The 24675-nt window shown below is 49.8% G+C and overlaps 1 protein-coding gene across 1 annotated transcript; it reads left to right on the top strand.

Annotated features, from left to right (window-relative positions):
- The first annotated feature begins 466 nt into the window (after positions 1-466).
- Positions 467-24675, top strand: LOC116945812 (uncharacterized). Its single transcript, XM_032960357.2, has 6 exons — positions 467-629; positions 4515-4622; positions 6099-6238; positions 12583-12679; positions 19741-19865; positions 22333-24675. Exons 1-6 carry the CDS (start codon positions 545-547, stop codon positions 22528-22530), a joined length of 753 nt encoding a protein of 250 aa, XP_032816248.1. The 5' UTR covers positions 467-544; the 3' UTR covers positions 22531-24675.

The following is a 24675-nucleotide window of genomic DNA, read 5'->3' as shown; positions in this document are numbered from 1 at the left end:
TTGCCTTTCTTAACATTACAGTTGGAATGGTATGCATAATGGCTTAGTTTTGCCGTCATGGTGTTATAGGATTTTTTTAAATATATAGGATTAAAAGCGTTTCGGTGTTATAGGATTTTTTTAATGGGATTCACGGCGAAACGAATATCAAACGTCCAACCAACCGCGGTCTCTATCCCCATGCACTAAAAAACACCGCACGCGGAACGAGTAAAAGGGGTCGCTCGCGGGCGCTGTTGGGGTCTTGGTGGAGAGGGAGGGGCGGGGTGGGGATAGCGGTAGGGAGGGAGAGGGAAGGGAGGGAGAGTGAAGTGAAGGAGGAATGGGGAAGGGAGGGGAGTGAAGGAGGAATGGGGGAGTGAAGGAGGGATAGGGGACTGAAGGAGGGATAGGGGAGGGAGGGAGAGATGGGTAGAGGGTTGGGAGAAGGGAGGGATGGGGTAGGTGGGGGGAGGTAGAGTCAGGGAGGGAGTTGTCTCGACGCCGCTGGGTCGCGACTATAAAGGGGAGGGGAGGAGGGAGTCGCGAATGAGACCGCGTCGTGATGTCGGGAGCGGAGCGCGTGGTGCTGGTGCTGGGAGGAGCCGGGGTCGTGGGATCCGGGGCCGTGCGCGCCCTGCTCGAGCGAGGTGAGAGGAGTGGGGGCGCCTCGCCACTAACTCTTAAGTGGGTTAATTAGCACTAATCCTCACAGCTATGGCGGTGGAGTCCCTCCCATGTGATCAGGGGTCCGCAACCAAAATAACAAGAAGCGACATTTAGATTTCGAATTCGGTAAAAAAACCTCAATATTTAAATAGCACCACAATGCACTGTGTGGTGAATAGGAGACGGCGGTCCTTAATAAGTAACGACACGGAGCGTCCTTAAAGAGCCGCGTTCGGCTCCGGAGCCGCAGGTTGCCGATCGCTGCCCTGGGGCAGTGTGTCGTCACTACTTCTAGAGGGGGGCCTCGTCACCGCCAATAGAAGGCGTCCCATCACGACCCCCTAAATATCGGGAGTTCACTGCCAGCACCCAGGGGGTATCATGGCAACCCCTCATTATATTGGTTCTCATCACCAGCACTTTGAAATGTTATAGGCGTCTCTTCCATATCCCAATTTGAGTCCAATCTCCGCCCACATTTGGTCTCACGACCACGGGATTCACGGTGGGATCCGTGACCCAGTTCCGGCCGTTTGCTGTGTCACTTGACGAGATGTCTGACACCACCGATGTGCCGCCCTTGCACAGGGGGGGCAGCAGCTGCTGCCTGCAGCGCCGCCTGGTGGCATAGCGGAGAGGGGCGGTAGGGGTCTGACGGCGGTATTGGTGATGATGCTTATAGTGGTGAGTGGTGGGAGCAGACTATAAACATGTATTTGACCAGGTAAGGCCCACTGAGCTGTATAGCTCTTTTCCAGAAGTGACCTGGCCACGAATGATAGCTCAACGAAGTGGCCTATCGTGTGTGGAAATGTATGCTGTTGTGCTTATACTGATGGTGTACAAATGAAACAAACTCTGGAACGAATCGAACATTGATTATACACGATTCGATGCATGTATCGGGCGCATGAAGTACCGAGAACTAAATGTTTAATTTGACCAAGTAAGGCCCACTGAGCTATGTAGCACTTTTTGCAGAAACGACCTGGCCACAAATAATAGCGCAGCGAGGTGGCTTATCATGTGGAAATTTATAGCAGCAAAATACTCTCAACGCGTGTTTCAAAATGTGGAGCGAAAAATCGGAGGACTCAGGGAACAAATCCACGCGACCACTGGGAGAACATGCCAACTGTACATATACATCAGGCGTCAGGTTCGGAATAGAACCCACGACCTCCTGCATACCAGGCTAGGAAGTTAACATCTCGCCACTGCGGCGCCCAATGCTAGAGACACAGAGACATTGAAAGTAAAACAGAGAGACGTACACATAGTCATGGGGAGACACGGACACAGAGTGACCAAGGCATTGGAAACACCCATAGACACAAAGACACTCAAATACTTAGAGTGACGGGGAGAGAGACGTACCCACGCAGAGAGACAAGGGTACGCATAGTGAGACACATACACACAGGGAAACACGCAGAGAGACAAGGGTACGCATAGTGAGACACATACACAGGGAAACACGCAGAGAGACAAGAGTACGCATAGTGAGACACATACACACAGGGAAACACGCAGAGAGACAAGGGTACGCATAGTGAGACACATACACACAGGGAAACACGCAGAGAGACAAGGGTACGCATAGTGAGACACATACACACAGGGAAACACGCAGAGAGACAAGGGTACGCATAGTGAGACACATACACACAGGGAAACACGCAGAGAGACAAGGGTACGCATAGTGAGACACATACACAGGGAAACACGCAGAGAGACAAGGGTACGCATAGGGAGACACATACACACAGGGAAACACGCAGAGAGACAAGGGTACGCATAGTGAGACACATACACAGGGAAACACGCAGAGAGACAAGGGTACGCATAGGGAGACACATACACACAGGGAAACACGCAGAGAGACAAGGGTACGCATAGTGAGACACATACACACAGGGAAACACGCAGAGAGACAAGGGTACGCATAGTGAGACACATACACACAGGGAAACACGCAGAGAGACAAGGGTACACATAGGGAGACACATACACACAGGGAAACACGCAGATAGACAAGGGTACGCATAGTGAGACACATACACAGGGAAACACGCAGAGAGACAAGGGTACGCATAGTGAGACACATACACACAGGGAAACACGCAGAGAGACAAGGGTACGCATAGTGAGACACATACACACAGGGAAACACGCAGATAGACAAGGGTACGCATAGTGAGACACATACACACAGGGAAACACGCAGAGAGACAAGGGTACGCATAGTGAGACACATACACACAGGGAAACACGCAGAGAGACAAGGGTACGCATAGTGAGACACATACACACAGGGAAACACGCAGAGAGACAAGAGGGCTCTGGAAATGTAAAGTTTAAAATTATGGACAGTATTTCATGGTACACATAACCAAAGGTTTAAGTATAACACGCGTGAATCCACTTTCTGTACTGCCTTCTCCTATACTGAACACCACTTAGCCAACACCAACCCTTGCCTCCAAAGCGCTGGGTCACAGCCTAACACCACATCGCCTGTTCGCCACAGTCATGGATGTGAAGCGAGTGGCACTCAACTGACCCTCACGGTCACAAAGAGGAAGGGCTCTAATTGGACTCATCGCGCAAAAAGCTACTGAAATAATCTTCGCCGTGTAGGGTTCACGAGAGAAGTGGCATTGCCCAGGAGTGGTGGCGCTGTAGTTCGCACCCTGAGCTATGAATCCGGCAACAGGAACTCGATTCGAAGCCACGGCTTCATTTCTCAATGAACATTGTCCGAGCCGTCACTGGTAGACGAGAGTCAGTGGCACATGGCTATTAGCCACATACATAGTGAGAGGTAGACTGAATGTGATGTACCGGAAGCGAAAATATTTTCCAGGTCATTGACCCGGACAGACCCAGCTGTCATGAAGTCACACTGACCAGGGTGGTGAAGTATGGTCAAACAAGCCCTATGACTGGTGAGGCTCTCCTGGGTAAACAAGTGTAGTCATTTTTTTATTTAAAGCTTTCGTGACTGCAGTGATTCATATTCTTGGTTCTTTCGGTAAAGTCACGTTGAAGGGAAACAATAAAATAATACAATATATTTATAATATATTTTATTATTAAGAATAAGTGTAGTTATACTAATTGCATGGGGAGGCCTTTATCTAGCAGTGGATTGTACCTTTAAGCTCATTATCAATCACATTCTAGATTATACAAAACGAGTGTTAAATACAAGTACGCTCAACTTTTGTTGACGATGAGTTTGCACGCTCTTCAGTGGAAGGTGTGGTGTTTGGAAATGAGCGCGTGAGTGAGATCAATTGTGCCACCGTAGGGCTATTGTGAAGGATGGCAACGGTGTGGGGAGGTCTTCATACAGCAGTGGAACGACCATGGCTGCTGCTGATCAATAGTGTTGAATGTAACCCAGCGCCGGCTATTGCAGAAACACACACTCAAGCCGTGTTTGTGTATTGGGTGTAAATATCTCTGCAGCATTCCGAGAGCACGTGAACGATCATCGCCGAGGACGGATTGCATGGGGGACTTTGCACTTGCGGTGCGAGGTGTGATCAGGGATAGGGTCTCGTTTGAGCTCCTGTATCAATCAACAGCTACTGCAGCGGCAAGTAGCCACAGCAATGACTAGCAACAGCAGCAGCATCAACTTCATCACTTACAGTCGCAAAGGAGCCCAAATTTGCTACCACGGTTGTCGATGATGGTGGTGATGAATATATATAAACTCCGATTGTGATGAATATACACTCTATTTATAATCAGGTAAAGACCCCAACATCATCATGATGAATGCATGGAATCATGATTAATTGATGGTGGTGGTGATGATGATGATGACAATGATGATGGTGATGATGATGATGTAGGTTTCCGTGTGGCTGTCATCTCGCGAGATGAGGCGCGGCTGGGGAAGCTCGCTGAGGACGTCCCGGAGAGCAGCAAACCCAGACTCGTGTCGCTCGTAGGGAATGTGGGTATGGGCCCAACATCACGACCATCGCTCAACATCAACATTACCACCACTATCACCCAACTTCAACACCCTCACCACCATCAATGCCATCATCAACACCAACTCCACCAACACTGTCACCACCATCACCACGAACTCCACCATCGTCAACACTATCAATGCCATAACCATTCAAACATCGACGACCTGACCCCTACTCACTGACCTCACTGGCGACGTGATTGTGCTCCACACCCTAATTCAGCACCATCAAAAACCTTAGCCTCGTACACCTACAATCTGCACCACTACGAATATCAAAACCATCCTCCTCCAATACCCCTGTCTGCCCCGTCTCCCCCCCACACCCCATATCTCCCCGTGTCATCCCGTGTCTCGTCCCGCGTCTCTCCCCGTGTCTCTCCCCGTGTCTCTCCCTGTGTGTCTCCCCGTGTCTTGTCTCGTGTCACTCCCCGTGTCTCTCCCTGTGTCTCTCCCCGTGTCTCTCCCCGTGTCTCTCCCCGTGTCTCATCCCGTGTCTCTCCCCGTGTCCCATCCCGTGTCTCTCCCTGTGTCTCTCCCCGTGTCTCTCCCCGTGTCTCTTCCCGTGTCTCTCCCCGTGTCTCCCCATGTCAACCTGTGTCTCTTCCCGCGTCTCTCCCCGTGTCTCTCCCCGTGTCTCGTCCCGTGTCGCTCCCCGTGTCTCTCCCTGTGTCTCTCCCCGTGTCAACCCGCGTCTCTTCCCGTGTCTCTCCCCGTGTCATACCGTGTCTCTCCCCGTGTCTCTCCCCGCTTCTCCCCGTATCTCTCCCTGTTTTTCGTCCCGTGTCTCTCCCCGTGTCTCTCCCCGTGTCTCTCCCCGTGTCTCATCCCGTGTCTCTTTCCGTGTCTCTTCCCACGTTTCTCCCTGTGTCTCTTCCCGCGTCTCTCCCCATGTCTCTCCCTGTGTCTCGTCCCGTGTCTCTCCCCGTGTCTCTCCCTGTGTCTCTCCGCGTGTCTCTCCCCGTGTCTCGTCCCGTGTCTCTCCACGTGTCTCTCCCCGTGTCTCTCCCCGTGTATCGTCTCGTGTCTCTCCCCGTGTCTCGTCCCGTGTCTCTCCCCGTGTCTCATCCCGTGTCTCTTTCCGTGTCTCTTCCCGCGTTTCTCCCTGTGTCTCTTCCCGTGTCTCTCCCCGTGTCTCATCCCGTGTCTCTTTCCGCGTCTCTTCCCGCGTTTCTCCCTGTGTCTCTTCCCGTGTCTCTCCCCGTGTCTCTCCCCGCGTCTCTCCCCGCTTCTCCCCGTATCTCTCCCTGTTTCTCGTTCCGCGTCTCTCCCCGCGTCTCTTCCCGTGTCTCTCCCCGTGTCTCATCCCGTGTCTCTCCCCGCGTCTCTCCCCGTGTCTCGTCCCGTGTATCTCCCCGTGTCTCTCCCCGTGTCTCTTCCCGCATCTCTCCCCGCGTCTCGTCCCGTGTCTCTCCCCGTGTCTCTCCCCGTGTCTCCCATCAACGTGGGACCGCAGGCTCGGAGCGCGGAGCCGAGAAGGCTCGCACCGCGCTGCTGGCGGCCGCTCCCGTCATCACGGACATCGTCTCGTGTCTCGGCTTCAGCTGGTGGCAGGGGGGGCCCCTCCTCGACCAGGACCTGGCTGAGCTGCAGCGGGTGGGTGAGGGGAACCACAGGGGACCCACGGGGCACCCACGGCGACTCACAAAGCCCTGGGGTCATAATGAGACGACCTCCGCCATTCTGTCCATGTTCATTACGATACCAGTTTTGTGACAGGTCTTTTCGGCATGATGGAACCTTTGCGACATTTTAAGCTCATGACCGTTAGACATTTTAACAGCGCATTTGTCACTCCAATGCTCCGTGTTGGTAATTGGGGGTTTGTTTGATTATACTTCACTCTGCTAGGTGGTCAGGATTGGCAAAGGCAAAGAGGCCTAGGAACGGTTCGGACCGGGATTCACGGTTCGAATCGAGCGGCTGCCCGGATTAATACTAGGGTGCGTATTAATCCATAATGACACTACCGCGCCGTCCGCTTCACTTTGGACGTCAGAGATCCCTTGATGTTATTCGCTAGAGTAGGCCATTGTGTACCGGCATCAGGGCCCAAATTCACCAAATAAAAAATCACCGAAAAATTACTCAATTTGGGATTATACGTAGCAGTAAGCATTGCCCCCGACTGGCTCCCACCCACCCAGTGACTCATTCAGCCACTCACCACTGCATATGATATTTCTCCTGGTATCTTGAGTTCTCGACCGGTTTAAAAAAAATCAACTTGAACTCAACCACAACTGCGATAAAGTGTGGAATAATAATTTGAGGAAGACAACATTGTGTGCAACCAGACAACTGCACTCGTTATGAGCACAAGAAACCAACTTGTGAAAACCTAGCAGGCATACCCGGAGGTGGTACGTGTTGGCATACCACAGGTACTTTGCTGTGAGTGGGGTTGTCAAGGTTGATTTCCGTGTGAAACTATACAGTTAAAATACACCAATAAATACATCACGATGAACACGTAGGCTTTCGCGACCATTATCATCCATAATAGAGGAATTTTTTTTGATTGGGTTAAATTGCCTAAATATAAAGATGTCGTTAAAACCCGCCACCACCCATAATGCGCATGCATAATGTACGTTGACCCCCCCCACCCCACTTTGCGCAAGAGCGCAGAAGCGTGGTCACCACATCTACACCTCTATATAAGGAACGAAACAGGTGGACTTCTCCACAAATCTGGCTGTCGCCTGATGAAGCTAGTTGTAATTACTGGCGAAACGTCGTACTCAGATTGTAAATGTTGTGGCTTTGCTCTCCACCACACCGGTGTGCTGTACTAGTGACGAATTGACATGTTCTGTTTACGTGACAACCCTTACTAGTTGGCTGTGTCGGGTGGTGGCGGGTTTTAACGACACATTTATATATTTACGCGATCTACCCCAAAAAAAACCCCTCTATTATGGACATCATGATGACTTAAAACATTGCGTTAATAAGAATCAATTGGGTAATACTAAAGTCGTGCAAAACTCAAATGTATTCGAGTCGAAATACAAAGCAATGCCACACCTTAATAACTGTAACTAGTGAAATGCACCTGCTACTTAACGGGTAGAATCAATAATCTAGAGATAACCGTAATCTTTATGACCGTGGCTGCATATCACGCCACGTGTGGTGACGGAATGTGACCTTCACATGCACGTGCACGCACACTCACGCTACACACACTCATGCTACACACACTCTACACACAAGCAGGTTACAACAACCGCCATTCGCCACTAAGTGGCGGTGACGTCACCACGACGCTTGTGCCAGGCTATATGCACGTTGAGGCCACGTGAAGTGTCGAACACCCGCTGGCAGGAGGTCACGGGGCAGACCCAGGTGCCACAGATCGACTTGCTGTGCTTTAGCCACCCGGCGCTCCGCTCGTTGTTGTGAGCGTCACTCCTCCCCCCTCCGTTGTTGTTGGAGGGCGACTGCCTCCAACTGCCCAGTAGCGTACTTCACGAGCCTCCTCCACAGAAGTCGATCTTGACACCGCTGGTACCAGTCATCGGTAAGTCTACTCAGCTCCACATCCTCCTGTACCACATCACTCCATCTCTTCTCTAGCCCGTGCTGCGCCCGTTTAGCCCCCTCGATCCGGCCGAACAAAAGCTGTTTAGGCATGCGGTGGCTGGGCATGTGGGCTACATTACCCAGCCAACGCAGCCTTGCCTGCCGGAGTAGCTCACCGATGGGACTTTGTCCAGATCTTTCAAGGATTTGTGAGCTCCTCACACAATCCAGCCTCGTTAAACCCAGGATGGATCATAGGTAGGCCAGCCTAAATGTTTCTAACCGGCGAAGATTTTCCAGGCCACGTGAAGTGTCGAAGGCTCGCTGACAGGTCTCGGGACAGACCCAGGTGCCACGGATTGGCTGACTGAGATGACCAGTAGATGCACCAGCTTTATCCCCCACTGTGCCACCTTGCTGTTGTGAGCATCGCTCCTCCCCCTCCGTTATTGTTGGAGCGCGACTGCCTCCAACTGCCCAGTAGCGTACTTCACGAGCCTCCTCCACAGAAGTCGATCTTGACACCGCTGGTACCAGTGATCGGCAAGTCCACTCAGCTCCACATCCTCCTGTACCACATCACTCCATCTCTTCTCTAGCCCGTGCTCTGCCCGTTTAGCCCCCTCGATCCGGCCGAACAAAGGCTGTTTAGGCATGCGGTGACTGGACATGTGGGCTACATTACCCAGCCAACGCAGCCTTGCCTGCCGGAGTAGCTCACCGATGGGACTTTGTTCAGATCTTTCAAGGATTTGTGAGCTCACACAATCCAGCCTCGTTAAACCCAGGATGGATCGTAGGTAGACCAGCCTAAATGTTTCTAACCGGCGAAGATTTTCCATTAGGGGGTCCACGTTTCGCAAGCGTAGAAAAGGGAGGGAATGACTGTGGCCGAGAAGACCTGAAGCTTCATGCGTAGCGACAGACCAGGTTGCTTACACACAGTGCTACACAACCAATGAAAAGATAATTCCACTCGACTGATTTGGAGTGAGACCTCTGCTGTCAAACCGGAGCCAGTCATGAGCACACTGCCCAGGTATGGAAAACTCTTCACTCTCTCCACAACTGCCCTATCACCAATTGGGAGTTGTGGGGGTGGAGTGTCCGATGGTAAGAAATACCCAGGCAGGTAAGGCCCCACCTCTTAGTAGCAAGCTCCAGGTTCAGCAGCAGCACCTTCAACTCCTCCCCTGAGTGAGCAGCAATGACCAGATCTTCGGCATACGTAACGTGGTTGAGCAATAGGGAGCCATCCCTGCGCATCGATCAGCCTCCCATTGTATCTGTACTAGATGGAAATTCCTCCGGTGCAGCTATTGAAGGCTTCACGAACTACGTGGTCGAAATAGATGTTAAATAATGTGGGAGCCAGAGGACATCCCTGTCACATCCCAAGGTGAACAGGGAATGGCTCCGACTCCCGGCCACGTCGTTTTACCCGGGCCCGCTCACCATCATGAAGGTCCTTAATGATCGTGAGCAGAGGTTTCAGGGACTCCAAAAGCATGAAGAACAACCCAGAGCCCAGGCCTACTGATGGTATCATAAGCCTTGACCAGGTCAATAAAGCAGAGATGTAAGTCTTGTTGAAATTCCCTACACCTCTGCTGTAACAAACGAACAGAAAATATGGCATCTGTGCAGGACCGCCCTTTCCTGAAACCGCATTGGGGCTCCGTAAGCCTCTCCTCAGCGTGCCTGGCAAGGCGATGTTGAATATTCCTTGTCAGGACCTTTCCCGGCACACTGAGGAGTGAGATGCCTCTGTAGTTGTTACAGTTTGTGCTGTCCCCCTTCTTAAAGAGGGGGACCACCAGGACATCCTTCTAATCCTGCGGAACCCGTCCAGTGGTCTAGACTGTTGTTATGATGTCATGTAGGGCAGTCTATGCACAAACGCTACCCTCCCGCAGCATTTCGCTTGGGAGATCATCTCTGCCCGGTGCCTTTCTCAGACTCCGGATCGCCTTCAGTACTTCCTCAACAGATGGTACCTCTGCCAGCAACTCAGTGGGGGTGACTTCTTCTTCCAATAAATGAGGCACTGCAGCCTCAGCAGGGTCATACCCACTTTGTCCCAGGATGTTTTTCAGGCTGAGGGATTTCCCCTCCCCCATGACCTCACAGAAATACTCAGAAAATCTGCAAACCTGTTCCTGGGGGTCGGAGATTGGATCACCATTCTTTCCCCTAATGATGGTAATAGGTGTGGTGCTGCAGGTTACTTTTTTGATGGAGTTAAAGAGCGATTTGTGATCGTGGGCCATTGAGGCAGACTCCATCTCCTCAGCAACCCGCGACCACCACCCATCCTTGCAGCGCCTCACGGCTCTCTAACCTCCGAGCGAAGGCTGTGGTAAGCCTCCTCCTTCTCTGACGTGGGATGCTGTAGATGGTGAGAGTGGGCCTGTCGCTTTTTCTCAGCCAGCCTGAACACCTCCTCTGTCAGTCAGGGTCTCTGGGGACGTCTGGACCATGTACCCAAAGCAGCCATTGCAGCTGCATGAGCCGCAGTCCTAAACCTTGCCCATTTCCCCTCGACATCAGGGGGACTGGGGCACGATGCCAACCCCAGCCGCAAGCCATGATGAAATTCTCATGTGCAACTTTCATCAGCTAGCTGAGACCATGCCACTTTGGGTTTGAATGGGGTCCTGGGTGTACACCCACCACCGGAGTGGAAGAATGGCAGGCGCATCTTACAGATGACAAGTCGATGGTCAGTGTGCAGATAATCTCCACGGTAGGTCCTGGTGTCAAGGACATGGGCTGGCATCCGCTGTTCTGTCACTATATAGTCCAACAGATGTTCTTCCTTGGACCCGGCATGCATCCATGATGTTGTGTGGATGCGCCGATGCCGGAACGTAGAGTTGGTAATTACAATCCCATGGGCTGCACAAAAATCTAGCAGCCTCCTGCTGTTGTTATTGAGCTGATCTGGCCCATGCCTTCCAATCACTCCAGACCAGGTGTCAGCATCATGACCAACTCGGGCATTGAAGTCACCCAACAAGATGACTCTATCCCAAGAGGCCACTTAAGCTAGCACCTAAGACAGGTAATAGAAGGCATCTGACTCATCAGCCTTGCCTGCACCCCTCCACGGATGTTCGTCTTCGGTGGGGGCATAAGCAACCACGACCACAACTCCTCGCCTGAGGTTGATGGGAAGGCAAGCCCAAAGTAGCCTGCGGCTTACAGCTTCCCACACCTCTCCGCCACGCTCCCATGCCATTTTCATTATTTTGTTCAGGAGAAGAGCCACTCCCTGTTGTTTAGCAGTCTCCTGCCCCGAGTAGAGGACTGTCCACCCCTCATGGTGGCAGGAGCCAAAGTCGGTTCACCAGACCTCCTGAATACCACAGAGATCCAGGCGGTACCGGTCCAGATCCTGACAGAGGAGTGGCAGCCTCTCCTCCGCAGTGAGCATTCGAACATTCCACGTGGCTACCGTAGTGTTTTTTTTTGTTGTTTCTGGAAGAGCCCCAAGGGTAAGGATTCAGTCTCCTGGCTCTGCCAAATGGGGTTTGGCCTGGGGACGTCATAGACGCCTGCCCCCCCGGGGCCTCCGGCACAAACTTAATTACATTTTTAAATCATGGTTTGGTGGTAATGAATTAATTGAAGGTGCAGGGGTTACCAGCCCCTCGCACCCATCCAGAGCCCACATTTGGTCACTGTGATGGTTACAAACGCCACGAGGGGAATGGCCAACCTAAGTTTGCCCTCCCCCCACGGCACTGCCCACCACAGCGTTGCCGTCCGGCACCAACGAGGAGGTAGGGGGTTGTTTTTGCTGGACAATACACACGCTACACACACTCAACGCTACACACAATCTACACATGCATGCTACACACACGCTACACACACTACACACACTCTACACACACTCACGTTACACACACACAGGCACCCATCATACATACACATGCACGCACGCGAGCTCACAGATTTTTCCTGTCTGGGGTGAGGAAAACCCTGCACACGATACATCTGAGCAATGAACTCGACATGGGGACATTGCTTCGTACATTCATCTGGACATGGCAAAGAAGCTCGCATGCTTCGCAGACCTGGGTAAACTATGCTAGATAGGGGCATCTGTACCAGTCAGGTGCTCAGCGAGAGGTCAGATACATTTGACCTCCTTTACAAATCCGCAATGACCAGCGTGGTGAAGTCTGGTCAAACAACAACGACAACAATCCAGCATGGGGAGGCCTTCATCCATCATTGGTGATGATCATGACAATGATGACGATGGTCTGTTTCCGTCGTGTCATTTTTAGTACGTGCCAATTATGATGACTACCACTGCATTCTGCTGCTGCTGCTCTTATGGATGAATGATGATGATAACAGCCTCTGGAACCCCTCTCCTCTGGAACCCCTCTTCCTCCCAGGTTTTCCAAAACCTCCTCTTCAGCACCTTCACCGCGTGGAAAGTCTTCTTTCCCCTCGTCAGGGCAAACCCGAGTGGCTCCTACACCTTCGTGACAGGTATTCGCTCCGAGCCGTTCTGTCGTGCTGGGACCCTCTGTAAATAATAATTGCAGGCTACGTGCATAGCCACCACGTGCATAGCCACCACCGTGGATATCCACCACCGCCCAACTGAACGAGCCCACAAGGGGCTCAGTCACTCACAGGGGCTCAATAACGAGTACAGCGCGGAAGCCCACAGGGGTCCAGGCGGTGCCAGTAGCACAGTGAGTGGCACGGGCCCTGGTGCTAGAAATCAAATGAGCACCCCCCCACCACCCCCCTGTCCAATTTCCCCTTCGCTTCATAGTCCGGTACCAGGGCTCCTCCGGCCCATGGTCCTCGGTGCAGTTGCACCGCCTGCGCACTAGTCGATAACTGCGGGTAGCGGCTTCTACGCGCGTAATGAAACCGAATGGAGAAGCCCGGCACGTGATGCAAAACGTCGGACATCGTGCCAAACAATGCAGGATAAGAACTCAGAGTGTTTCTGGCTGCCTTAGACTGATTTTGTTCACATTTAGTTACATTTTGTGCAGTTTTCTCTATTGCCTCTATTTACCTATTCTGGTCATTTCCTTTCCACAAATTGTCACATTTCCTTGGACGGTGAACATTTAAAAGTACAATTCACCATCGTTATGTTCAGTTTGAATGAAAGTAACTTTTGAATATTACGCGCTTAAAAGGACGGCGTTTCACACGTCTCAAAGGGTTAATTTCATCTCCGGATTAAATTGAGGGGAGCGACCGGCTGACTGACATCGGAGAGCGGGATCAATCCTCGTGATGACACAAACGCAGATTTCAGTCACAACTTTTAAAGTGACAACTTCACACGCACCCCACATCTCTCTTGCAAAATGGAACACATTTTCGTCGGCAGTGGCACGCGAATACAAATAGCAAAACGCTCACCCACACTGGCTTTAAAATATAAAATTATACACAGGCATTATACCCCTTATAGCGCTGTCCTCTTATGACGCTGTTTCGTTATAACGCTCTTTGTCCTGGACGAGAATTCCTGTTGTGAAAAATTCCTGCACGGTTCAAAATTCCTGCGTGAAAATACACAGCGCGCGACACTGCCGCTTTCCCTCCTGACGTTATCGCGTGTCGCGTCCCCAAACAGCCAATGACCCAATCGCGTTTATAGTTACAGCAGCCTACTCATCACCTTTGCCGATTGTAAACATAAACGAAGTGGATTGCCTAGCGCTCCCGCGAGCAAGCCTGCCTCGCTTAGTTTCCGGCAGGCGGTGGGGGCTGCACGTGGGAACCCACCCTTGAAAGGAGCTCGACAAACTCCCACATGGGCCCAGATTTTGCTCCCACACAAAAGACAAAAATCCCCCGTGTAGCCTTGACAGACTGTTGGGGCAAGTGTTGTGACCAAGCACCTATGAAGGCCAGCGCGGCACACGAGGGGTTGCGTGGCCAGCACCACGCTCAGACCGCATTTGTCTCCCCAGTGGCGATGTTTACACACCGCACCAGGTACTCATTTGAGGATATGTCGACCCAGGGGAGGTCCATAACCGGTTTAGATAATCGTCACTGGTGTTGGCCTTGAGCGGGAATCGAACTCGGGTCGCCGAGTGCTAACCGTTGCACTCCCCACACACACAACTCGCATGTAGACACGTCTACGTGTCATTCAAAGTTATTATTTGTATTCATAAAATGCTTTAATACATTTATCATATAACGGTATCAAAATTAAGGCAATGACTGGTATCTCAATGAAGCCCTTATATATCGCTCGTAGGGGGAAAATTGCACTGTCAGTAACGCATGTCCATTGCAACCATGTTATAATGACCTCCTAAATGCTGTTTCGTATAGCCCTCCTTTTACCAAGAAGGCATCCTGACCGCTATAAGGAGGGGGGGGGTATTCCTGTAATAGGTCACGTTTCAGCCCAATGTCCTTTTCCATGGCACGTTTGCTATACGTGTTGAGGTTTAGGTAAATCCTCGATGTGGCTGATGTTGTATATGCTGGGTCTTGAAAAATGTAATACAAACAAAAAATGTAACTGCAAAATGTGTAAGTATCAGAATTTAAGCTAGTTTATGTAATCATGTACATAATATGCTAATTAGGAAGGTGTAATTGCATTACGTTATGCAATTGTATGCGATTATGCTGATGAATGTCGTTATTCTAAATAGACTAGGGTTGTATTATCAATCGGAATGATACAATAAATTGTATGAAGTTTAGTTTAAATTGTATGAAGTTATACAAGTGTGATGTAAGTATGCTAAATTAAGCTCGGCTTCGTTGTCTAGGGTTGTATTATCAATCGGGATAATACAATTATTCTTGCTTTAACATTTACTGATTATGTCTTAGTGTTTTTACGTTAGGTCTCCAAATTCAAATCTCACTGCAGGATACAGTTCTTATAATTAAGATTATTACGCATGAACTTAGGAAGGCACCACTCAGACACTTCTGTGTTAAGCAATTTTAATTTTTAACCAAAAACATAACACTCTAATATGCGAACTCTTATGCTTGGAATTGTCAACACAGTGCTCCTGGAGATGTTCTCCTCATTGATCTATACATTTAACCCTGAATGATTACGTTGTTAAACTGGGTAACAGAACAATCGATTCATTCCTCAGAGTAACGCGAGCATATACGGCGATAGGAAAAAGTCCTTAAAATGAATGTAACAATATTTATACAAACAGTAATGAAGGAACATGTCCCGAAGCAAGAGTAGATATCAATTAATTCATTGGCAAGATTATGCAATTAACGAAAACGAATGAGTAAAATACTTCTATTCTTAGCTCTTTCAGTAAAGTCACGTTGAAGGGAAACAATAAAATAATAAAATATATATAAAACAATAAAAATTCTCACGACGTTTCGACCATAACACAAACGGTCGTCATGAAACCGACACACCTGATGACGACCGTTTGTGTTATGGTCGAAACGTCGTGAGAATTTTTATTGTTTTATGTATATATTATTATTTTGTTGTTTCCCTTCAACGTGACTTTACCGAAAGAACTAAGAATACAAGTGGCCTTCTTCAGGTGAAAGGAACAAACCTGTCGGGACGACACTTGTTCAATTCTTTGCGTAAAGCAAAGAATTGAGTGTGTGAGTGTGGGGGAGGGTCATACCCCTCTGCTCACGATCATTAACGACCTACGTGGCCGGAAGTCAGAGCCATTCCCTGTACACCTTGGGGTGCGACAGGGATGTCCTCTGGCTCCCACACTATTTAACATCTATTTTGACCACGTAGTTCGTGAAGCCTTCAATAGCTGTACCGGGGGAATCTCCATTTGGTACAGATATAATGGGAGGCTGATCGATGCCCGGGTGCGGTCAAGGGATGGCTCCCTATTGCTCAACCACGTTATGTATGCCGATGATTTGGTAATAGCTGCTCATTCAGAGGAGGAGTTGGAGACGCTGCTGCTGAGACTGGAGCGTGCCACTAAGAGATGGGGCCTTACCATTAACCCCATCAACACTAAGCACCTGCCTGGGTATTTCGTACCATCGGACACACCACCCCCACAACTCCCAATCGGTGATGGGGCAGTTGTGGAGAGAGTGGAGAGTTTCCCATACCTGGGCAGTGTGCTTATGACCAGCTCCAGTTTAAAAGCAGAGGTGTCACTCCGAATCAGTCGAGCGGCAATATCTTTTCATCGGTTGCGTAACGCTGTGTGGAAGCTACCTGGTCTGTCGCTCCGCACTAAGCTTCAGGTCTTCTCGGCCACAGTCATTCCCTCCCTTCTCTACGCTTGCGAAACGTGGATCCCCCCAAATGGAACATCTTCGCCGGTTAGAAACATTTAGGCTGGCCTGCCTACGATCCAACCAGGCTGGATTGTGTGAGGAGCTCACAAATCTTTGAAAGATCTGGGCAAGGTCCCATCGGTGAGCTCCTCCGGCAGGCAAGGCTGCGTTGGCTGGGTCATGTAACCCGCATGCCCAGCCACCGCATGCCAAAACAGCTTTTGTTCGGCCGGATCGAGGGGGCTAAACGGGCGCGGCACGGGCTAGAGAAGAGATGGAGTGATGTGGTACAGGAGGACGTGGAGCTGAGTGGACTTGCCGATGACTGGTGCCAGCGGTGTCAAGATCGGCCTCTGTGGAGGAGACTCGTGAAGGACGCTACTGGCCAGTTGGAGGCAGTCACCCTCCAACAACAACGGAGGGCGGAGGAGCAACGCTCACAACAACGAGCGGAGTGCCGGGTGGCTAAAGCATAGCAGGTTGGCACAGTAGGGGGCATAGGTGGTGCATCAGCCAGTCATCTCAGTCAGTCGACCCGTGGCACCTGGGTCTGCCCCGTGACCTCCTGCCAGCGGGCGTTCGACACTTCACGTGGCCTCAAGGTGCACATGGCCTGGCACAAGCGTCGTGGTGACATCACCGCCACTTAGTGGCGAATGGCGGTTGTTGTTGAGGGTCATACACACAGCTCCCTCGCTCTCTCTCGCTCGGTGGTGCGCGATGATTCCGTCGTCAGATAGCGCCCGCAGCTCGTCCGCTGGTCGCCGTTCCTCACTCTTGTCTTGGTTCCCAGCTGGTGCTGGTCGGTGTGAGTGTGGGTCAAACCCACGACGCTCTCGCCGGCGCACTCTTCCTCACGGGCGGCTGGTCAGGCTCTTTCCCCTGCTGGATGAGCCGAGTCGGCACAACGCTTGTCCGCTGGCAACTGACACCCTTGCTCGGTGACGCTGGTGGCGCTGCTGCGCGCTCTCTCCGGCTCCGTGCTCTCTGGCGATGCCCGATTGCACATGCAGCTGGTTCTCTGCGATGCTGGCTGGGTCGATGCTTGGCGCTTTCCACCCTTTCTCCCGATTGATTGCTTGTCGTTGCTTGCCACTCTATCTCTCTCCTTGATCGTGCTAATGCCGGGTGGGAGCTGGCACTCTGTATAGAATAACTTGAGCGATACTTCTTCTGTCAGCGCCGAACTCGTGTTCGGTGACATTGCTACTCGGCAAGCCTCGCCATCCTTGGTTTATTGCAGAGTCCCACCCCGGAGCTTGCCGCTTGCAGAACTCAACTATTCGCGTTGACTTCGTAGACTCGTGGCTTCTGCTGGTACAGCTCGTTGACGATGTGCCAGTCACGGGGGCAGGTTCCCGGAGCCTGCCAATCGCAGCTGCTCGTGGGAGCTGTATTAGCACACCTCTTACACAACTCTGATAGCTTAGTACAATACAACTTATCGCAATCCTTGACTCTGCAAGCGACTCAAAACATCAGGATAAATGTAGAATAAAACTTTCAGCGATACTCTGTCGGTCCATGCCGAACTCAGCACCGAGCATCACCTCGCCCCTCTTCTCTGCGAGACACGACACCCATTGCTAATGTTGAGGCCATGCTCCGGAGCCTGCCCGTCGCAGTACTATCCGTCGCTTGTTGTAGCACTTCACTTGCATGATCTGTGCCGTTGGTTATATCTGAAATTCTCTCCCCTCTCTCCGCGTCTCTTGCGAGAGAGAAAAAAAAAACAGATGCAGAAAACAGATTATTACTGGCAAAGACTAATTAGAGAATCCATTGAAATTGAGAGGAATAGAAATAACTTTAATTGCTCTGACAGCTCCAGGCTTAGTGCGGCTTGGAAGCGTATTATTAAATAATACATATTACAATTCCTTATTGTGGAAACACATACTAATTAACGGATTACTAACGTAGCATATAATCACAATAACAAACATTACAACTAATTACTAATCTAGAACTCATTACTAATCATAAACATTAACTGATTACCAATCGATTATATAATTACAATACCCCCCCCTCCGCCTCAAATCACTGCACCTGAAATGAGTTAAATGATGACGTCACCCTGCTGCTCTATTTAAGACCGGGAGGAAGCGAGGGCTTTACCATTTTGGCGAATTGCCCGATGATGCTGGATGTAATTACCAGCGAAACGTCGTACTCAAACTGTAAATGTTGTGGATTCACTCTTCAACACACCGGTGGGCTAAAGTAGTGAACTATTTGTCTTTTGTCAACGTGACACTTTTTTGCTGATCGGCCGTGTCGGGTGGTGGAGGGTTACGACACATTTATAAATAACGCGATCTAACCCAAAAACCTTTATTATGAGATGCCCTCTGTCACCGTCCTCCTCCCTTGGCAGCCGCCTGGTTGCCCCCCCCTTTTTGACCTTTTACTGACTGTTTTACCATCACATTTTATGTTTGTTTGCATTCCCCCCCCCCCTCTTTTCGTGGTTTCTGCTCAAAGGGAGGGGAGGCACTCTCCCTTCATACGTATTTGTGTTTTGTCAAATTCTTGGAAGACAAAGGCGGCCGGGGAGGCTCTGATTCCATGCAATACATATTATCTGGTCTTGTGTGTTTGACCTATTTTCTTGTATCTCTTGTGATTATTATTTGGTCTATGTTTAACCAAGATTTGTAATGTCATTAGATGTTACCTCCGGTATTTCAAGGGTTTTATTAACTTTTGCTCCCTGTCTGTATCCAGGGATCCGTGCTTTTTATTCTCGAGGTCAGAGATATAGCTTATTTTGGACTTAAGCTTTCGTGATTGCAGGAACTCATGTACTTTGGTTCTCTTGGTAAAGTCACGTAGATAGAAAGATACAAAAAGAAATAAAATAAGGAATACTGCAGTCTATAATGTCGACTTAATCTTATAGCCAAGCTTCAAACTTTTCCCGTATATAAAAAAATAATCAGTTATAATGTCCGTTTCCCCTGTGCTCTGTGTCCGTGCCAGTGATTCTGGATATTTGCTTGTGAACTATCCAAAACGTCCGGGGAGGTCATGGCATGTGGTCCTTTGACAATCTGGAGATTTTGCAGATCGTCGTTAACCTCCCTTTGCCCCGGAGTTTATTATTCCAATGGCTCTTTATGGCCTCCTCACTCGAGTTGCTTTTAATGCGGTAAGGCCGCTGGGTGTGAGGGGTGGGGTGTTCCTCACCCTTTCATGCCCCATGCTCGCCCCAGAATCATTCTTAATATTAATTTTTGTAAAAAGGCCTATATATACAAGATTGACCATACGAGGCCCCACCTCCTCTGCCGCAGGCGGCGCGGGAGACCGCCTCCTCACGGCCGGCACCGGCTTCCTGACGGTGGGGGCCGCTTCGGCGCTCGCGTTCAGCAAGGTGGTGCGCGAGGAGTACAGCGACGCGGCCTGCGCCATCAACGAGGTGACACGCGCGTGCACGCACGCACGTCCCCGGGGCGTACACAAGAGTCGGGAGACGTTACACACGCATGTGCATATTCCCATAGTGCTGACCCAAGAGTAACACGCACATATGCCCATGCACACTCAGCTATCAAAACTAGGAGAGACAGACAGAACCATGCGCTCACGACTTACACACTCGCGCCTGTGCACACTTGCCTGCCTGGAAACATTCCCAACAGCTCGCTGTTGGGAATGTTTCCAGATCTTTCAACGATTTGTGAGCTCGTCACAAAATCCAGCCTGGTTAAATCCAGGATGGATCGTAGGCATGTTAGCCTGAATATTTCTAACCGGCGCAGATGTTCCATTAGAGGGATCCACGGTTCACATGTATAGAGAAGGGAGGGCATGACTGTGGCCAAGAAGACTCGAAGCTTTGTGCGGAGTGATAGACCAGGTAGCTTCCACACAGCATTGCACAGCCAATGAAAAGATGTTGCTCAACTAATTCGGAGTGAGTCCGCTGCTGTCAAACTGGAGCTGGTCATATACACACTGCCCAGGTATGGTAAACTCTCTACTCTCTCCACAACTGCTCCATCACCAATGCGGAGCTGAGGGGGTGGAATGTTTGGTGGCACAAAATACCCAGGCAGGTGCTTAATTTTGGTGGAGCTGATGGTAAAACCTCACCTCTTAGTGGCACACTCCAGGTTCAGCAGCAGCGCTTTCAACTCCCCCCTGAAACACACGCGTACATCTTCTTGGTTCTTTCGGTAAAGTCACGTAGAATGGAAATAAAATAATAAAAATGAAACATAATGAAATAAGATTCTCTCACGACGTTTCGGCCACAACACAAGTAGCCTTCTTCAGGTGAATAAGCAGGACTGTCCAGAAGACAGCGCTTGAGTGAACATTGCCAAGCATGGACCGCGTCCTTTAAGCTGTGTGGGCGGAATTAACATGAATTAGCATGTTACCCAGCACCACCACCGGATCGGAGGAGGGTGGTGGCTGGGCACACAGAAAAAGAAAGAAAAAAGAACAGCCAAGGTGCGCTACTCTTTCCTGTGTTGCATTATAACTATGCTATAAACTGGACTACTATACAATATAATATTATACCTTCCAATCTAAACTACATGGTATAATATCATATCCATAGACAAAATTCCAGACATACAGTACCCAGGCGTTTACAAACTAAGTTGCGTCTGTGGTAGGAGCTACATTGGAGAACCCAAACGATATATCTCGGACCGCATCCGTGAACATAAAGCAGACTTGAAACACGGTAGGACGAACTCCTCAGCCGTGGCAGATCACTGTTATAATTCAGTGGGCTCACATGACATTGACTTCTCCAAGACGGAGGTTCTCTGCAAGCCATCCGGCTACCATGAGAGATTCGTTCATGAGGCTATCCACATATACAAACACAGAGACAATTTCAACCGAGAAGATGGATTCTGGCTTAGTAACCATTGGAAACATGTTATACACCATTTCGGTTCTTAATTGATTGTAGTTTACGGTGACCTTCAGACCACAGTCCATTCACTGGCACTGCCTCTTAATACCTTTCGCACGACGGTCAATGGTATGGTTTATAGCATGTGGTATAATAATAAATAGAATAACATTGTAATGTTTAACATAATTCATAAGGCATAGTGAATATACATCAGTGTGGTATATAGGAGGGTTGATAGAATAAGACATAGTGTAATGTTACAAGTCTAATATTTTATAGTCTAAAGTATAGAGTAGTGTATAGTATTGTACAATTCAAAGGTGGAATTGTGTCTATGGATATGATTTCATACCATGTAGTTTAGATTGTAAGGTATAATATTATATTGTATAGTAGTCCAGTTTATAGCATAGTTATAACGCAACACAGGACAGAGCAGCGCACCTTGGCTGTTCTTTTTCTTTCTTTTTCTGTGTCTCCAGCCGCCACCCTCCTCCGATCCGGTGGTGGTGCTGGGTAACATGCTAATTCACATGTTCATTCCGCCCACACAGCTTAAAAGACGCGGTCCATGCTTGGCAATGTTCACTCAAGCACTGTCTTCTGGACAGTCCTGTTTATTCACCTGAAGAAGGCTACTTGTGTTGTGGCCAAAACGTCGTGAGAATCTTATTTTATTATGTTTTATTTTTATTATTTCATTTCCATTCTACGTGACTTTACTGAAAGAACCAAGAAGATGAATCCCTGCAGTCACGAAAGCTTCAAATCGAAATACACACGTACATATTTATTTGGTGTACCCAAGAATCTGAGGGAAAGGATCCGCATGGACATTTACTGTACATGGTGCATCTAAGACCCGGAGGGACAGACAGGCACATACACAGCCATAAAGTGCACTCACAAATAAAAAATAAAAACGCGCAATTGGTCAGGTGCACCACATCTGTCCGGCGTCGCAGCGGCTGTCCTCTCACCCGTGTGGCCGCGGTGCTGCCCGCAGGTGAAGATCAACATGGGTGTAGTGCCACCGGACCGCGTGTGCCCGGGCTATGTGGACCACCGCGCCATGGGCCACGCGCTCGCCGCCGTGGTGGCCACGCACGGGGGCACCGGCCGCTTCGTGTGCATCAGTTCCACCGAAGACGTAGAGGCCGTGCAGGCCACTGGCGGCGCCACCGCTACTGCCGGCTCCACATGAGCCAAGGCCGGCTGCTCGTCCTCATAGGCCCCCGACGAGCCCTCCCTATAACTTCCATCCGTTCCTCCAGCCCTAGCAAGCCAAACCAACAGAGCCACTTAATTATAGATTAGAGATATAATCGTGTCTTTATTTACCCAGGAAAGCATCGGTCTCAAAACAAGTAGGAACAGTTCTTGAGATATGTAGCTTGGTGTGGGAGGAGTCTGGAGTACCTGGAGAAAACCCACCACGCATATGAGGGCAAATATACTTTTCACTCCGCATAAATTTAATCCCTTGCTGTATTGCCATCTCCCGGCCACGTTGCAACCCCACATCTACAAGCCATGATATTCCCAGGCAGTCCTTACCTTGTGTTCTGACAAGGCTCAACCCCTGCTTAGCTTCTGAGATCCGCAGATATTGGGCGCATTCAGTCACGAAGGTTCCAGTCTTCGCAACATCCATCTTGTCATAATTCCCGTGCGGGTTTTCATATCTAGTGGAAATGTGTGCGTGTATTCACCTCATACACTCACCCCAATTATGCAATTTCCTGTTTTGAGTTTGGAGACATGGTCACAGCAGTTTTGAACTAGATACTTCATGAGAAAACCTTCGTTCATAAATGTGTGTGTACAAATGGCACACACGTGTACGCCCAGACACAGAGTACTGGTTCAAGTTACGTGTACATGTCCCATTGTGATGTAGGGCATGCGCACTCAAACTGTGTGTCCCACATGGTGTTGGCCACACACTCCATCGTGTGCCATGCCGTCCTTTATAGGTGCTCGCTAACAGCACTTGCCTCAACAGTCTGCTGAAGACTATATATGGGGGATGTTTTTCTTTGTGTTTCCCACATGACCCCACATGGCAGAGAGCACAGCAGTAAATTAAATTAACATAGGACGGCCGCTGATGAGCTCGAACCAATGAGTGGAGAAGGATGTAGCTTCTGCTTCAAAGCCGTGACAAGTGGAGGTATTGGGCTGTCTCGGCGTGTCAGTTGTGTCAGTGACACAGGACGGACTAAAGGATCTCAAGCCGTATCACAATCATTAGGAAGCGTGCAAGGTGTATAGATTACAAAATTGTGTTTGAGCGGAGAAGACTGCTAAAATACCCAAAATTTACGTAGCGATACACGCGTTATGGTTGGGTGGAAGTGAGAGGGCTTTGCAGCTTTTGGAAATCGTGGAGTGAAACCGCGGGTGTGTGGGGAAGATGAGACGCGAGGCACGTGCGTTCGGTCCCGTGGCAATGGGGGCAAGGAGCGCCCAGCCCCGCCCCCTCCAGCTCCCACCACCTGATTGGCTCACAGCGATGACGTCACAAACGCTCTATGATTAAGACCGGAAGCGGGTCGATCTCTTCACAATTTTGGCAAAAATCGTCCGATGAAGCCTGGATGTGTGGCACATTGGGAATGGACCACTCTTTTAATGATTTCCTTGTGCAGCAAGGGAGTAAAGTGTGGTTTTGTGAAAGTCCTTATGTGCTGTGCAGTACATCAATGCACGTGTGCGAACACTAGCATGCGATAACGGAGTTGGGCCTGTAGGGGGATGGCAGGGTTATTGATTAACCGCACTTGGACAACCAGCCACACGGTTAATGGCGACTCGGTTGAGGATTGCTGTGTGACACACGTGCTGTTGCATCTTACAGGTAAAGGACCCAAAGGTTGTTTTTGATCGTTATAGAAATGTTCTAGACTTGTTCTAGACTTCAAGCTTGGATTTGAATTGTTAGTTTGTGATATATTCAATTGGATGGGTTTTAGCACTGTGCATTGTAAAGGATGACGTACTGCAGTTAATACTTGTAATTCTTAATTCTCTAACCCTAATACTGTTTATTCTATAACCATGCCCATGCACCCAGTGTATGACTACTTGCAATGCTATTGATAATATTACACATGTAGTAAGTTGTACAATGGTGACAAATACAGTACGTATACGGTACACATACAGTACAGATAATGGGTGTAAGTTACCGATATAAGTGGATGGTATAGATAGACGTACAGCTTAGGATTAACCGCACTTGGACACCAGCCACATGGTTAATGGCGACTCGGTTGCAGATTGCTGTGTGTGACACACGTGCTGTTGCATTTTACAGATTAACCACAATAAATGTGTTTGCCCTCGA

This window comes from Petromyzon marinus, chromosome 25, assembly GCF_048934315.1.
Source record: "Petromyzon marinus isolate PM22_M1 ecotype Great Lakes invasive population chromosome 25, UKy_Petmar_22M1.pri1.0, whole genome shotgun sequence".
Classification (NCBI taxonomy): domain Eukaryota; kingdom Metazoa; phylum Chordata; class Hyperoartia; order Petromyzontiformes; family Petromyzontidae; genus Petromyzon; species Petromyzon marinus.
This window is presented reverse-complemented; position numbering and strand designations above follow the sequence as displayed.

What these genes read in the sequence shown, in the direction of transcription:
- LOC116945812 (XM_032960357.2), top strand. Translation starts at nt 545, where the DNA reads ATGTCGGGAGCGGAGCGCGTGGTGCTGGTGCTGGGAGGAGCCGGGGTC. An exon ending in GTCGCTCGTAGGGAATGTGG is followed by an intron (nt 4,623 to 6,098) that starts GTATGGGCCCAA and finishes GTGGGACCGCAG; the next exon opens with GCTCGGAGCGCGGAGCCGAG. An exon ending in CTCCTACACCTTCGTGACAG is followed by an intron (nt 12,680 to 19,740) that starts GTATTCGCTCCG and finishes CCTCTGCCGCAG; the next exon opens with GCGGCGCGGGAGACCGCCTC.